At 44.3% G+C, this 15443-nt stretch overlaps 2 protein-coding genes across 2 annotated transcripts in view; one reads left to right on the forward strand and one right to left on the reverse strand.

Annotated features, from left to right (window-relative positions):
- The first annotated feature begins 1874 nt into the window (after positions 1-1874).
- On the forward strand, positions 1875-7834 carry MED28 (mediator complex subunit 28). The gene is made up of 4 exons (XM_030864286.2): positions 1875-2064; positions 4077-4143; positions 5115-5227; positions 6519-7834. Exons 1-4 carry the CDS (start codon positions 1906-1908, stop codon positions 6714-6716), a joined length of 537 nt encoding a protein of 178 aa, XP_030720146.2. The 5' UTR covers positions 1875-1905; the 3' UTR covers positions 6717-7834.
- FAM184B (family with sequence similarity 184 member B) overlaps positions 7623-15443 on the reverse strand; it is a 114799-nt gene continuing 106978 nt past the window's right edge. The window contains exons 15-18 of the mRNA XM_030864287.2: positions 13905-14022; positions 12120-12224; positions 11092-11291; positions 7623-9266 (exon numbers count right to left, since the gene is read on the reverse strand). Of these exons, the coding sequence (XP_030720147.1) occupies positions 9173-9266; positions 11092-11291; positions 12120-12224; positions 13905-14022 (517 nt within the window). The 3' untranslated portion in view covers positions 7623-9172. The remainder of the gene's footprint in view (positions 9267-11091; positions 11292-12119; positions 12225-13904; positions 14023-15443) is intronic.

The following is a 15443-nucleotide window of genomic DNA, read 5'->3' on the forward strand; positions in this document are numbered from 1 at the left end:
ATGTTAACATAATCGGCTTATTTTTACATGAATATATTTTTAAAATTCTGTTTTAATATTTACCTATTATTTTTAATTAATAGGTAAATATTGCCCAACATAACTCCCATAAACAAAAACATTTGGAGTCCTCAATAATTTTTTAGGAGTGTAAAGGAGTCCAAAAACGTTTGAGAACTGCTGGAGTACACTAAGTTCCCTCATGGCATTCTATTTGTGTTCAATTAAATATTTATTATGTCTATTTTATGCCACGCACAGTTCTGGGTGTTGGGAATACAGGTGAACAAGACAGGCAGGCCCTGATCACATAGATCTTGTTTTCCAGTTCGCGTGTTGTGTGCGTGTGTGCATGTCTGCAAGGCAACTTAGTGAAGAAGAAAAATGAAAAAGATAATTTCAGGTAAGTGTTCAAGTGCTGTAAAGAAAATTAAACAGGGTGAAATGGCTGGGAGTATGGGTCCAATCAGACTGACGCTGGGAAGGTGACTTTTGATCTGAGACCTGACTGGCAATGGGAAGCCTCTGTTTTTTCCTTACTTCTGCCTGCCTCACTCACTCTGGCCCTGCTGGCCTCTCTGTAGCTCCTTAAATATGCCAGGCAGTTTCCTTCTTCAAGGCCCCCCCCGGTCTAGAAAACTTTCCTAATTAAACTTTAGTCACTCCAGTGCAGATCTCCTGAGAGAGGCCTTCTCCAACCACCCATCTAAAATCCATCACTTGGGACTTCCCTGGTGGCGCAGTGGTTAAGAATCCGCCTGCCAACGCAGGGGATACGGGTTTGATCCCGGGTCCAGGAAGATCCCACATGCCACGGAGCAACTAAGCCCATCCGTGCACCACAGCTACTGAGCTTGCGCACCCTAGACCCCACGCTCCAAAACGAGAAGCCACTGCAATGAGAAGCCTCTGCACCACAATGAAGAGCGGCCTCCGCTGACCACAACTAGAGAACACCCGCATGCAGCAATGAAGACCCAATGAAGCCAAAAAAAAAACTTAATAAAATCCAACATTAGTCATCCCCTTACTGGGCTTTATTTTCCTTCTTGGCACTTATCTCTACATGATTTCACTCTATATATGTACATGTTTATTGATCTCTCTCCCACAAAACAATGGTAAACTCTCCAAGGGCAGAAACTTGGGGTGATTGCTATAACCCTCAGATCAGTAAGTAGAGCCTGGGACATGGAAGGCTCAACAGATATGCTGGATGATAACTGTAAAGTTAATTATAATGAAAAAATATATTTAGCTTCTGAAAAGTTGAATAAGCAAATGTTTTTTAAAAAAGATTAGCATAGTGACTTTCTTTGATGTAACCATAAATATCTAAAGCAAATAGCTCCCAGCACATAAGACAGGGAGCCTCAATAATGTTGAGCCGGTTTTGTTACCTGTATCTCCCAAAGGAAAATTTAGGGGACATGTTTCCTCTTTATTCCCGCTACAGTGACTGGATTAGTAATTGGCACACAGTGCGCTCTAAATAAATGTTTGTGGGATGGATGAGCACCTCCCTTCTACCAACGGGTAAACCGAGCCCAGAGAAAGCAACTGGGCCAAAGTCATTTCAAGAGTTGAGAGCAAAGGCGGGGCTGGTACAGGAATATCCTGACTCCGCCAGAGGGCTCGCCCCACCGTGATTACTGATTCTCCTCTTCACACAACTGTGTTAAACCCTATCAAAGCCTTCAATTCTCAAGTTAAAAAAGCAAAAGCAAAAGCCACCTTGCCTGCGTAGCGGAAAGAAGAGGGCACGAAGCACCAAACAATAGCTTTCCTGGGCGTCCAACAGACGCCAACGTGCACTCAACAACATCACGTGACCATCCACATCACGTGACCCGCGGCCCCAGCTCCCGCGCAGGCGCAGTGAGCCTCTTAGCCGCCATTTTAGAAATGGCGGCTCCACTAGGAGGCATGTTCTCCGGGCAGCCACCGGGACCTCCGCCACCCCCGCCGGGCCTCTTGGCCCAGGCTTCGCTTCTTCAGGCCACACCAGGCGTTCCGAGGACTTCTAACAGTACCTTGGTGGACGAGTTGGAGTCATCGTTCGAGGTAAGATAAGACGTGGGCGTCTCTGTTCCCAGCTTCCCTTCTTTTCTGAAGCGTATGCTGCGCGCGCGCAGCTTCTCTCTTTCGGCGATACCTGCACGTTAGTCTCTTGCATTAGTCTTCAAATTGAATGGTGGCCGGAATTCTCCTCTAGTTGGCTGGCAGAGATGCCTAAACTTGACATTTCTGGAGCCACGTGGACTTGAAGTTTGTCTGCCCCCAACCGTGGGACTCTTCTAGGTTTTCAGTGGGTTGTTCCCGTCCCACCCCATCCTTGGTTCCATCCCTGAGTATCCTTTCCCGCGTCCCTGCGTGTTTAGTACGTACTCATCCTCTCCGGACTGTAGCGTCCACTCCTATGTCCTGTATCCTTTCCGTTGGGCTCCACCCTTAAACGGTCCTAAAGTAGTGGGACTTTGGAGCTGGGAGTTATTTAAAAGTTACTGTGGGAGGGGTTTCCCTGGTGGCGCAGTGGTTGGGAGTCCGCCTGCCGGTGCGGGGGACACGGGTTCGTGCCCCGGTCCGGGAGGGTCCCGCATGCCGCGGAGCGGCTGGGCCCGTGGGCCGTGGCCGCTGAGCCTGCACGTCCGGAGCCTGTGCTCCGCGGCGGGAGAGGCCACAGCGGTGAGAGGTCCGCGTACCAAAAAAAAAAAAAAAAGTTACTATGGGGAAGTTGGTACTCAGGGCCGAGGAAGGAGGAGGAAAGCTGGGGGGTGAGGAGAGAGGCAGAGGTGACCCAAACTCTGAGTTCTGCTCAAGCATTAACCCTGTACCAAAGAAGATGGGGAGTGATAGCAGACAAAGGAGAGGTACAAAATAAGTGCTTAGAAATAAGATGGCTTCCTGTGGTCTCTAAAGTGGAAGATGAGCCATTAACGTGTGGAAATAAAATAACTTGTAACTGGAATTACCTTTTCTACATTTTAAATCCTAGTCGTGTGACTTTTATACTGTATATAATAGCAGAGTAGTTGATAAACATAGTTTGTAAATGAACGTGTTATTGGGGCTGCATGGACAAAATGCTTTTGCTGGTGGGGTGTACATTCAAAAGTTTGGAGACAACAGATTTAAAGAACAGAAATCTCTTCTGTCTGGGAGGAGGATGAGACGCCTTTGGGGTGGGGCTAAACCATAAAGGAAACTTTTAGAGCAGCATCTAGCACGGAGAGGGGAGGTGGCTCTCATCATGAGCTCTTGCTGAAACACTGGCCCTGTAGAAAAAAGTCCGCAGCTGACCACCAGCACTCTAATGCTTAAAACCCTTTAGTGGATAGCTGTGGCTGTGGGGATAGCCCAAGAGGTGCTGTGGTCTTCCTAGCTCTGCATGTTCACGTCTCTGCTCCAGACCCATCTCTTCGTACTCTGGCCACAAGAGACCTTCTGCTTGTGTTGTTCGTTTTCTCTTTGGGCTTCCAGGTCCCTCCCCCAGCTCACACATCACTTCCGCATCGACCTTGCCTTGCTGCTCTTTGTAGCACACTACATCAGGCTCCGTGAAGTCAGAGAACACCTGTTTTGCCCTCCTCTCCTCTCATTGTATCTGTAGTGCTAATCCAGTGGTAGCAGATAGCAAGTGCTTGATGAATATTTGTGAAACAGTGAAGGAGCCTGTTATGTGTCAGGACCTGTCCTGGGTGCTAAGAATACACAGAAAACAGTTCCTGCCTTCAAGGAGCTCATGACTGTGCAGTGGAAAATACAGATAGATAGCAGGCAGCTGCTGTGCTGTGGGATCAGTGCTCTGATAGAAGAAACCCGGGATACTCTGAGAGCACATCTGGGCATGGCTGTCAAGGAAGGCTTCCCAGAAAACATGAAACCCAGGCGGGCATTGGGAATTAGCCAAGTGAAAAGGATGGGGAGAGGTGCTACCTGGATCACCCACCTAGTCTTCTCGCGAGACTCGGCTCAGCCTTTGTTTTCCATCAAGAGAAGTTATTTCTTACTCTAAAGTAAGATTCTTGATGTGTGAATGACATTTTTTTCTTTTGTAATATGTTTTGATCACACAGGCTTGTTTTGCTTCTCTGGTGAGTCAGGATTATGTCAATGGTACAGATCAGGAAGAAATTCGAACTGGTAAGAATTCCCTCATTGCTGATTTTACACTTGATGTGTTTCAGTCCCGCTTGTATCCTAAGAGAACTTTTCCAGGGAATAAGATTTTTGTAATCTCTATATACTGCTGGTTCTTTGTTCAGTTTATTGACATCTTATGTCACTCATAATAAGCCACTTGTAATGAATGAGCTTTTCATATTGGTACCAAGACAAAGAAGACCAATAGTGTGTACTGCTTTTTAAAGAACTAAGTTGGGCTTCCCTGGTGGTGCAGTGGTTAAGAATCTGCCTGCCAATGCAGGGGACACGGGTTCGAGCCCTGTTCCGGGAAGATCCCACATGCAGCGGAGCACCTAAGCCTGTGCACCACAACTACTGAGCCTGCGCTCTAGAGCCCACAAGCCACAACTACTGAGCCCGTGCGCCTAGAGCCCGTGCTCCGCAGCAAGAGAAGCCACCACAATGAGAAGCCTGCACACCGCAACGAACAGTAGCCCCTGCTCGCTGCAACTAGAAAAAGCCTGCGTGCAACGAAGACCCGACACAGCCAAAGATAAATAAGTAAATTTAAAAAGAAATCCTCTGTGTCTTTTTAAAAAAATAAAGAACTAAATTTTTTGCTTCCCCTTCCTCACCCAAGTTCTGTCCCGAGAGAGGTACTTCTGATTTCTTTGTACTGTGTTTTAAATGTTTCATTTTAACTGGAAATCATGATGTTAATTGTTGACTCTCTGGATTGTCTTTCTTCAGAAGAACTTTTGCGTTGTAGTTCGGTTTCTTATTCACCTGGTAAAAGCACAGATTATCTGCTAGTTAATGTTGCTTAACACATAGGGGGTTGAGGTCAGTAATATTGCTGTGGACAGGATTAAAATCCCCGATTACATCTACAAGAAGGTGCTGTTTTGATATTCCAACTGTTGATTTATGAGAGAGATATATGTGTCTAGTGTTTTCCTTAATTTAATACTTTGGTCTTTTTTTTTAAGGTGTTGATCAGTGTATCCAGAAATTTCTAGATATTGCGAGACAGACAGAATGTTTTTTCCTACAAAAAAGATTGCAGTTATCTGTCCAGAAACCAGAGCAAGTTATCAAAGAGGTACAAGCTGAGTTCTCTCCCTAAGTTTAAGGAAGAGCAAATGTTGTCAAAATTCCATTCATGCTTTAAATGAGATGCTCCATTTGCCCATTAGTTATAGTGGGGCTTCATAGCTTGAATGTAAAATGTTGGTTGTCAGTGTTCATGACAACCTGGACCTGGGGGTCAGAGGTGGAAAGCAGTGCTTCAAACACAGCAGCTGTCGGCTTTTACTCATTTCATACACTGGCTTTCATGGAAGAATTTTCTTTTAAGAAAAAAAAAGAAAAGGTTCTGCTTGAAAGGTTGAAAAGCCATTAATGTAGATGATAAGCTCATTTTGAACAGGAACTGATATGTGTGTCCCTGGTGCCTTACACACAGGAAGGGCTCTAGGCAATTTTGTTCAAGGAACCAAAAAGTAAATGTTCTGTCCCAGGCTTCTTGAAACTCAGGATTTCATTTATCTCAGTTGTTTGAAACCAGAGTATCTGGAAGTCTGTTGAGGTTGTCATTAATGGCATTTAGTGGGTAGGGACAGGGCCTGCCCCCTGCAGTGTGGAAGAGGGAAGAATCTTCCTGCCCAAAACACAGTGATGCCCCCAGTGGGAAATACTAAAATTGGGATGATTATTTTTTTTAGCAGTTTTTAAAATAACTCGTCCCACAAGCTGAGCAATTAGTCAAAATGTTCATTTTATTCTTTGCTACCAGCTGTTGGGAAGGTGAATGGTAAGAAGATGATATTCTTACAATTCACCATTATCAGATCATTTCCTGATTTGAATACCTGAGTGACAGTCTAGGTGTGTTCAAGGCCAGGTCTTAATATAGGATTTTAATACTGTTACTCATTAAAAAGCTCTTGAAAATGAGATTTTAACACTTAATAATCTGAAATGATAGAACAGTGGCTGTGGATTCTTTTAAAACAGTTAACATATGTTTCAGATTCTCAGTGTTTTAGATTCTTCTCACAGTAGCCTTTGGATAGAGAGATATACTGAGTGCCTGGAGACCAGGATGGGAAAGCGACTGACTTCTTTTTGGCTGTCGTTTGGTACTTTGGAATTTTGTAATGTGTGTATTACTTACTAAAAGAACATGAATTAAAAATAAAAACTGTTAAGCAGGCATCTTTCATGAGAAGAATTGTTTTGGGTTATTCAAAGTATGCAGCCAAACAGAGTAATCAGCCCACTATGGTTCAGTTGGTTCTCTGTTTTGAATTTACTTCTTAGTGCTCTTAACTAATCAGAAACTATGTTCATGTTTTGTGAGTTTACTCTGACTTCATTGCTTTCGTTTGTAGGATGTCTCGGAACTGAGGAACGAATTACAGCGAAAGGATGCTCTGGTCCAGAAGCACTTAACAAAACTGAGACATTGGCAGCAGGTGCTGGAGGACATCAACATGCAGCACAAAAAGCCAGCCGACATCCCTCAGGGTTCCCTGGCCTACCTCGAGCAGGCATCTGCAAATATCCCTGCACCGATGAAGCAAACCTGAGGAAAAGCCACCTGAACATGAGCTGGTGGCTGAGTCAGCCCAGACACAGTTTTGCCAAACCTCACTTCTTGTAGACATGACATTTTGGGAGAACTCTTTGCCAGAGAGTGAGATGATTTAGTTTTGCGCTCTCATCTAAAAATTTCCCCCTATTTTTATAAGCGTTATTTCTGGAGTACTTTATAAAATGCTTATTGCTTTGGTAAACCAAGTGTATCGTCTTTAGCAAAATTTAAGACTGTTAATATGATGCCGTTTACAGATTCCTTTTTATGTTTTTGTTTTTTGCTGCTTGTTTTTATTTTTGTATGAGTGCTTATCTCTCTGTTTCCAGTTTTAGATTATTTTGTATGATCTGAGGGGAAAAGCTTGTATGATCTGATCTGCATATCAAAGGATGAGGATTTTGGTTGTAGGCCTTTTATGATAATTTACCTATCAGTGGCAGTATATAAAAATATGTAAATTTGCTGTTTTTCAAGACTGAACTACCTAAAGAAGAGGAGTCTAATGCAACGATGTAACACTTCCAGAACCTCAGCATGAGGATATTTTGTAAATAGGTTGGAAGAGGATTATAATATCATAGGTTAGTGTAATAACTGTTACTGTACTGCAGTAACTAGTGCTATAGGAATCCAGCAGTATCCTTAATGTTGACTTTTTTTTTTTTTTTTGTGGTATGCGGACCTCTCACTGCTGTGGCCTCTCCCGTTGCGGAGCACAGGCTCCGGACGCGCAGGCTCAGCGGCCATGGCCCACGGGCCCAGCCACTCCGCAGCATGTGGAATCTTCCCGGACTGGGGCACGAACCCGTGTCCCCTGCATCGGCAGGCAGACTGTCAACCACTGCACCACCAGGGAAGCCCCCTTAATGTTGACTTTTATTTGGGGTGAGTTTATATTTTGTGTAGTGTTCATTTACTTTTGGGGGAGGGTAGGAGCAGTGATATTTAAAAATTTATGTTATTGGGCCATATGTTTTGATTAGGTAGTAAATTTACTTTTAAATTGTGAGTCTGAGTTGTAATTGCATTTCTCTCAAAATGACATAAGTGCGTGAGCAGCTACGTTTTATTTTTTTATTTTATTCTAATTAATTATTTTTAACATCTGTATTGGAGTATAATTGCTTTACAATGGTGTGTTAGTTTCTGCTTTATAACAAAGTGAATCAGCTATACATATACATATATCCCCATATCTCTTCCCTCTTGCGTCTTCCATCCTTCCTATCCCACTCCTCTAGGCAGTCACAAAGCACCGCAGCTACGTTTTATTGATGATCTGACTGAGGTTAATGTGCGCTTCCTATTTCCAAGTTCAGCCTTCATCTAATTTCACCTTTCTTTGGAAAATTAATACAAATCACAACCATTTTTATTGCCCAGTTTATAAAGTTTTATTCAAAGAGCAAAGATTTGATGGTGCATAGAAGAGACAACTGTTTATGGGCCACTTGCTGGGCCAGCACCAAAGGATTGAGAACATATTTTGACCACTAAAAGTTGTACTGGCTCTTGTCAAATTGCACCGCTCCATCAGAGGGTCAGACAGCTCAGCGTGGACTGACAGCGAGGTCAGCATTGTGAATGGCCATTCCCAGTTCCCTTTAATCTGCTGAGCATCCATGCAGTGGGGAAGCAATGCACCATGAGGCAAGACTAGAGGTTCAGTAGATCTTTCACTTCAAAGAATAATCTAGAAACTATCACAAATGACCAAGTTGATGCTACAGTCATTGAAGTTGAGATGTATGATGGGGTGAGGCTCAGTTATTCACAGAAAAATCCTGGCAAGGCTTAATTCCAATTCACGATTAGTATCATTACCCATATTTTGCTTAAACTTCAAAAAGCCCCTTTGAGGTAGCTGTTATGCCCTCTGTAATCATCTTCATGTCCTGGACCTAGGAAGTCAAAATATTTGATCCAAGTGTGCCAAGGTCTGCTATAGTCCATTCCTAGTAGTTTTGTTTTCTTTGGTTTTTTAAAATTGGCTTTCCTGGTTATTTTGAGCTTTGTTTTATTCCTCTACCTATTGAGGTTACATGTGTATTTTGGAATTACATCATTTACATAGAAACACTTTTCAAGTGAAGGTGACCAGTGTCCTAGGAAAATGAAACCACTTTAAAAGTAGACCATGGAAATCACAAAGTCTGATATTCCACAATGCGGATTGCAGTCTTATGGACACTAGAAATACCATAGGTAGGTCATCAGTAACAATAATATTTCCCTATGGGCACTTTCTGATAACATTGGCTTGTTTTATCTTAATGTCACAATGAAACAGTATGAAATGTTAATGCAAGAATTTGTTTTAGCTATGTATGTAAATCATATTACAAGCAAGTTATTTGGTTGGTTGGCTTTTTAGTTCATTCCTTCAATCAGATGCTTCAAAAGAAATGTGTTTCAAATGTCCACTTTATGATCAGCTTAAGGATCAGTTTAGAAAGAAAAATATTTGGTAAACCATTCCTGGTGGGCTGAGCCCTGCTTCTGCTGGACTTCTTTGGGCTGGGCTGGTTCATCATCTTGTGTCCTAAAAACAAACAAAACGTTTTCTTAGATGGTTTTGAAAATTATTCAATAAACAACTTAATACTCTACTATCTTTTTAGGGAAAGATAACTGCTTCTTTACTCTTAAAAAGATACTAGGGCTTCCCTGGTGGCACAGTGGTTGAGAGTCTGCCTGCCGATGCAGGGGACACGGGTTCGTGCCCCGGTCTGGGAAGATCCCACATGCCACATATTTTGCAACATGTACTGTTTATTTCAGGCACAAATTAAACAACCCCCTCCAAAAACAGATAAAAGAAGAAATGGTTAATCAATACAGTATTACACTTTATGGCTTCTTCAAAAGTTATCTGATGTGCTCTGGCATTTCAATGAGGTTGTGAAATTAGCCTAATAAATTGAAAAGGGGAGACGGTAGGTAAGAAAGTACAGTGTATATCTGTCTGAACGGTCTCTAACTGCGTTTGTGAAGCTTCTTATAAAACAGTGGGGGGACTTTCCCCGTGGTCCAGTGATAAAGAACCTGCCTTACAATGCGGGGGACGCAGGTTTGATCCCTGGTCAAGGAACTAAGATCCCATACGCTGCAGGGCAACTAATCCTGCGTGCCACAACTACTGAGCTCGGCGCCTCAACAAGAGCCCACATGCCGCAAACTACAGAGCCCACGGCCCTGGAGCCTGCACGCCAAAATAGAGAAAACCCGCATGCCACAACTACAGAGAAGGCTGAACGCTGCAACAGAAGATCCCGCACGCCTCAACAAGGGTCCCGCGTGCCGCAACTTAAGACCTAATGCAGCCAAAAATAAATAAAATAAATCTTTAAAACAAACAGTGGGAACACAGCTTTAAACAGAGGTGTGTGATAATGAGATGAACTGTAGCCAGTCAGGCTGGCTCTGGCAGTTAACAGACCGTGTGCTTGGGGCTCCAGGCCTCAGTGTCCTCAGCTGTGACACAAAGGGCTGGACTCGTTCAATGACTGACAGCAAGTCCTTCCAGCTCCACACTCACATTTGTCCAAATAGCCTTGGGGAGGCAGGGCCTTTGGAAAAGGAACATTTCAGAAGGGGCCCTTTCAGAAATGCAAACTTCAAAGCCCAGAATTAAAGATACTGCTCTGAACGGAAGGCTGGACAGGAAGGAATCAATAAACAAAGGGGAAATCGCACATTTCCAGAAGCTGTAAGGGCTTCTGGAAAAATAAGGCAGTATCAGAGATCATCATGCATGATCAACCAAACCCACAGATTAAGAGGCCTTAAAATTACAAGATTATACAATGAATCTTGAGAAATAACCTTAATAATAATAGTGGAAAATTACTGAATGCTTCTGTGCCAGGTCTTGTGCTAAGCATGTCCTATGGATTAATTCCTTCAGTCTCACATGAGTCTAATGAGGTAGGTGCTGTATTATCTTCATTTTAGAGGTGAGGAAACAGACTCAGAGAAGTCAGGTGAGCTGCCCAAAGCCAAGCAAGCTAACAACGAGGATGAGAATTGGAATCCAGACTCAAGGCCAGATGATGAGTCCATCTTCTGTGTGACCCACTCTGAAGTGGTCAGCTAAGTGATTCAATGTCCCCTGTCTAATCATCCATGGGGAAAAAAAAAAAGTTTTCTGGAATTTGGTATCAGGAATAGTGCCTCTTCTAAAGAATGACCTATTTCCCTTCTCTTACATATCTTCCTTTTCGGCTGGGTTGTAATTTGTCCAAGGCAGGGCTTGTTTCGTTACCCTTTGTATTGGCCCAAATGCTGGGTATTTAACAGGTACCAGAAAGGAATACTAATTTCCCTCCTCACCATGGGAAAATGGAATCATAGCTTTGGCCCCCTACCTTGTGGCAGTTTTTACATCTAGAGATGGGGTGGGTTTGTAAGGCTGGCCACAGCTGGGGCCTGGGTCCAAGCTGGGTGACTTAGTTATCGGAGGAGTGTTGATCCTGGAGCTCAGGTCGCCACTCAGAAAGTTCTTAGCATAGGAAGCGAGGTTTGGCACACTGACCACTCGGCTGGGCACTTCCTCCATCTTCTTTTTCTGTTGGTATTAAAGGAAAGGCCTGTTAGTACCACCCAAAGAGGCATTGTTGTAAAAGTAGATAAGGCCTGCCCAACCAAAATTATATGAGCAAGGAGGCAATAACTTACATGTTTGTTTTTAAAGCATTTTTTCTTCCAATCCACTTTGTGCTTTAAAAAAACACAGGCTCACAATCTCTTATCCAAAACTTCTGGTGACAAATGTGATTTTTAATTTAAAATCTTGTTTTAGATTTTAAAAGGCTATATAACACCCCCAGCAGAAGCTGGGCCCACCTTGTCCTCAAACACATTAATATTTCTGGAGTGAAACTTACATTTTGTCACACCAAGAGCTATATATAAAAGTTATAAATGAGCTTACATGAATTCAGCTTGGGTTAGGTTTACTGTCCTATGAGTTACAAAAAAAACACAAATTTTTAAGCACTTTAGGATTTTGTGATAGCAGATGAGAGATTTGGACGTGAATATTCCCACTGTAATAAATTCCAAAAATTTTTGTAAAAGGAAAAAAAGTTACAGTGAAGGATTCCTGCTCTTTTCTCTCTCTTTCCTATCACCCAGATATAGCCATTATTAATAGTGACACATTTATATATAAAAAGTTTGGAAAATTAAAAAATCTCATAAAAAACACATAATCTGCCTAGCCAGATATAAATACTGTTTATTAATAATTTGGACTATTTCCTGGGGGTCTTATTTTCAATGAATATTTGTCTAAATGAATGCTGGGCAATTGATAAATAAGCTGCCATTACCTTTGGGAAAAACAAAGCCAGCAGAATTATGTAATGCATTGAAACCAGCAGGACCAATTTACCTTCATGGAAGGGGTCAAATACCCTGGGCGAGGATTGAAAGAGAAGGACCGATTCCGATGGGACACGGCGCTGGGGAATGCTGCGTAGTGAAATCTTCTCTCCTCCTGGAAAAACAATACAACTGAGTCTAAATGAGCCTAACTACCCAGCACACTGAGTTTAATTTGAAGGAAGATGGCTGTGTGAGAGCAGACTACAGAGAGGAGGAAAGACCAGGGAAGGGAGGGGAAGTCAGTGGGAATCGAGCTGCCACCCACTGAAGCTTTGAGGAAGCACCTTTATTTCTGGGGCCTTTGTGTCCCCAGCACCCCTTGTGAAGGAAAGGGCGAGCTTTTTTGGAATGCCTTAGGGAAGTCAGAGATCCAGGTACTCTCAGGATCTGAGCAGAATCTACTGCAGAAAGTTATTAGTTAAGACAAAGAAAAGGAAACACCCAGGTACAATCACTATATGGCCAATCTTCTTTACCTGTGTCATTCTCCACTTTTTTCTTTCCTGCTGTATTGTTTCTAAAGCAAGTTTCAGTTGTTGTATAATTTCATCTGTAAAAACATTGAGGGCTTCCCTGGTGGCACACTGGTTAAGAATCCGCCTGCCAATGCAGGGGACATGGGTGCGAGCCCTGGTCCAGGAAGATCCCACATGCCGCGGAGCAACTAAGCCCATGCGCGACAACTACTGAAGCCTGCAGGCCTAGAGCCCGTGCTCCGCAACAAGAGAAACCACTGCAGTGAGAAGTCTGCACACCGCAACGAAGAGTAGCCCCCTCTCGCCGCAACTAGAGAAAGCGCGCGCGCAGCAATGGAGACCCAACGCAGCCAAAAAAACCCAAAAAACAAAAAAACATTGATAAGTGTTTCTAAGAGATAAGGACTCTTTTTAAAAAGATAACCACAGTACCTTTGTCACACTTAGCAAACAAGCAATTCCTTATCAGTATCATCTAATTTTCAGTTGGTGGTTAAGTTTTCGTCTTTATCTTGACATGAAGCAACGTGACTGGGGAGCAGGAGGGTACAAGGATGGGCGTGAGATACAAGTGTGCATGTGTATTGTGGGAGGATGTGTGGCTGTGTGAACCACCATAAGACCATGGATTTTACTCTCAGGACAGGGAGTACTGAACAGGAGGTACTGAACAGAGCCATGTTGTGGTCCGAATTACATTTTTATAGGAGTACTCTGGTCGCTGTGAGGTCAACAGAGTGGGGTGAGGCTGGAGTGAGTGGGGAGACCAGTGGACTCTCCGTCATGCATGAGAGGCAGCAGAGCCTGGACCAAGATGGTGAAGGTAGAGATGGCAGGAAGAGGCTGGTCTTCTGATGTGGCTAATTAGCTGACCCGCGTGGACCACGCTGACGGGAGCAAGTGTATCACCCAAAGTCCCCAGAGCTGAATGTAAGCCACTGGGAACTGGCTTACAGAGAACTTTCAACCAAAGCATGGAGCACAGGAAGGCTGGGCAAAAGCCTAAAGCAATGGTTAAAGTGTGAGGAGACATGAGTGTGAGGTGGAAACCATTCTAGATTTTCCCAAATGCTGTAGGTTGAAAAAACCAAACCAATACCAACATCAGGCAGATGGTGTGGGACTTGAGAGTGATTTTTTTTTTTTTTGGCCTTCTACTTTCCTGTGTTAATTTTTTTTAGTGAGCATGTATTTTTTTATATAATAGGGGAAAATAACCAAGGGCCTTTTGTAAGGTGGTTTTGGGGTTATCAGGATTACAGTTTTAGGCACCCATGAAAGTGCTAGGCTAAAGCGAATACCCTGGACAGCCTCACCGTGAGCTGCTTGATGGTCTCCTCCCTCTCCTTCAGGCGGGTCTGCAGACGGCCTATGAGCTGAACGTCCTCCGGCCTCGACTCCCCCTTCCCTGGCTTCTCTCCGGAATCTTTCAGTCTGTTTGGAGCAGGCATGCAGTTAGCCACCATGCTGCAATGACTCAACCGCAAGGAGGGAGAAGAGGTGGACATGATGGGGACGCTGCTATGTTGCTTGGCCTGGCTGGCCACTCTCTGTTCACCAAACGGGAAACTGAAGCCCAGAGAGCCTGCCCAGGGCCACCCAGTGAGTTGGCTGCAGAGCTCAAGGTGGAGCCCAGGACTGCAACTCCCATTCTGACACTTGTCAGTTCCCCCAGGTTCTGTAGGGCCCAGGACCCAAAGGCCTGTGTGTGCACACTGATGCCACATTCAGTGGGGCTTCAAGAACCAGCGAAGTTTGGGAGAAGAGGCCTCAGCCGGAAACGGTCCCCACCCACACCAAGGCCAGCAGGTTATGCCAGTACAGATGTGGCTCCCGCCCCACCTGCAGGCAGCCAGAGAGCATGGCATGAGCTAGTTCTACAAAGCAGCAGGGCAGCTGGTACCACCGCCCTTTCAGTGTGAAGCTGGAGAGAAATAACCTCCAGATGGTGGGCGAGAGAGGGTGAGGGCTGCCGGTGATCTACTGACTGTAGTTGATAAGAGGCCAGGGCTTTGGGGTGAGATGACTTGGGCTTTTATCCCAGCTCTGCTCTTTTCTAGCTATGTAATCTTGGGCATTTTGCCCGTGAGACTCAGTTCCTTCTTTAATATGGGTGTGAAACTGGGTGGTTGTGAGGATTCAGTGAGATCATGCATGCCCAGCACATGCTAAGAACCCATTAGACAGTAGCTGGTAAAACATTCCACTCCAGATTCTGGATGATTTGCTTCGTATTGGAGCCAGTGGAGGACAGTTTTTAAGAGCACAAGTTAAGGGTCAGACAGGCGACGTTTAAATTTACTTAGTGCTGCTTGCCCTGATCTCCCTGTAACTAACCCCGACCTCCCAGTCTCTTCTCCTCTCAGCAGTCAGAAGTGACCCTGTTAAAAGGTATCTCAGACCATGTCAGTCATGCTCAAAGCCTTACAAGGGCTTCCCAGTGCACTCCATCCGAATACACCCAAACCCCTTCCTGCTCAGTGCAGCATCTCCTCCACCCCTCCCAGCTACCTTGCCAACCTCAGTTCCTATCATCACTCTCTCACTCATTCCACTTAAGCTTTCTGGCTGTTTGGTCTTGGGAGGCGGGCCCCAGGGCCCTTGCACTTGCTGTTCGGGCTGCTTGGAATGCTCTTTGTCCAGATGGCTCTCTCATTTCCTCTCCTCTTTCTGCTTAAATGTCACCTCCTTGCCCACCCTTGGCATTCTAGACACTGATCCTGTTTTCCTTCTAGTACCTTCAGGTACTTTCATTACCTGATATGAAGTTAAATATTTGTTTGCTTATTTCTTTGTCAGAATCCCCATCTAGAATTTGTGAGCGCTATGAGAGCACAGTCTTTGTTTTATTCCCA

This window comes from Globicephala melas, chromosome 5, assembly GCF_963455315.2.
Source record: "Globicephala melas chromosome 5, mGloMel1.2, whole genome shotgun sequence".
Lineage (NCBI taxonomy): Eukaryota > Metazoa > Chordata > Mammalia > Artiodactyla > Delphinidae > Globicephala > Globicephala melas.

Bases quoted from the DNA above. Each gene is read 5' to 3' on its own strand.
- MED28 (XM_030864286.2), top strand. From the start codon at position 1,906: ATGGCGGCTCCACTAGGAGGCATGTTCTCCGGGCAGCCACCGGGACCT. The intron at 4,144-5,114 runs GTAAGAATTCCC...TTTTTTTTTAAG, and splicing joins TCAGGAAGAAATTCGAACTG to GTGTTGATCAGTGTATCCAG. The intron at 5,228-6,518 runs GTACAAGCTGAG...TTTCGTTTGTAG, and splicing joins CAGAGCAAGTTATCAAAGAG to GATGTCTCGGAACTGAGGAA.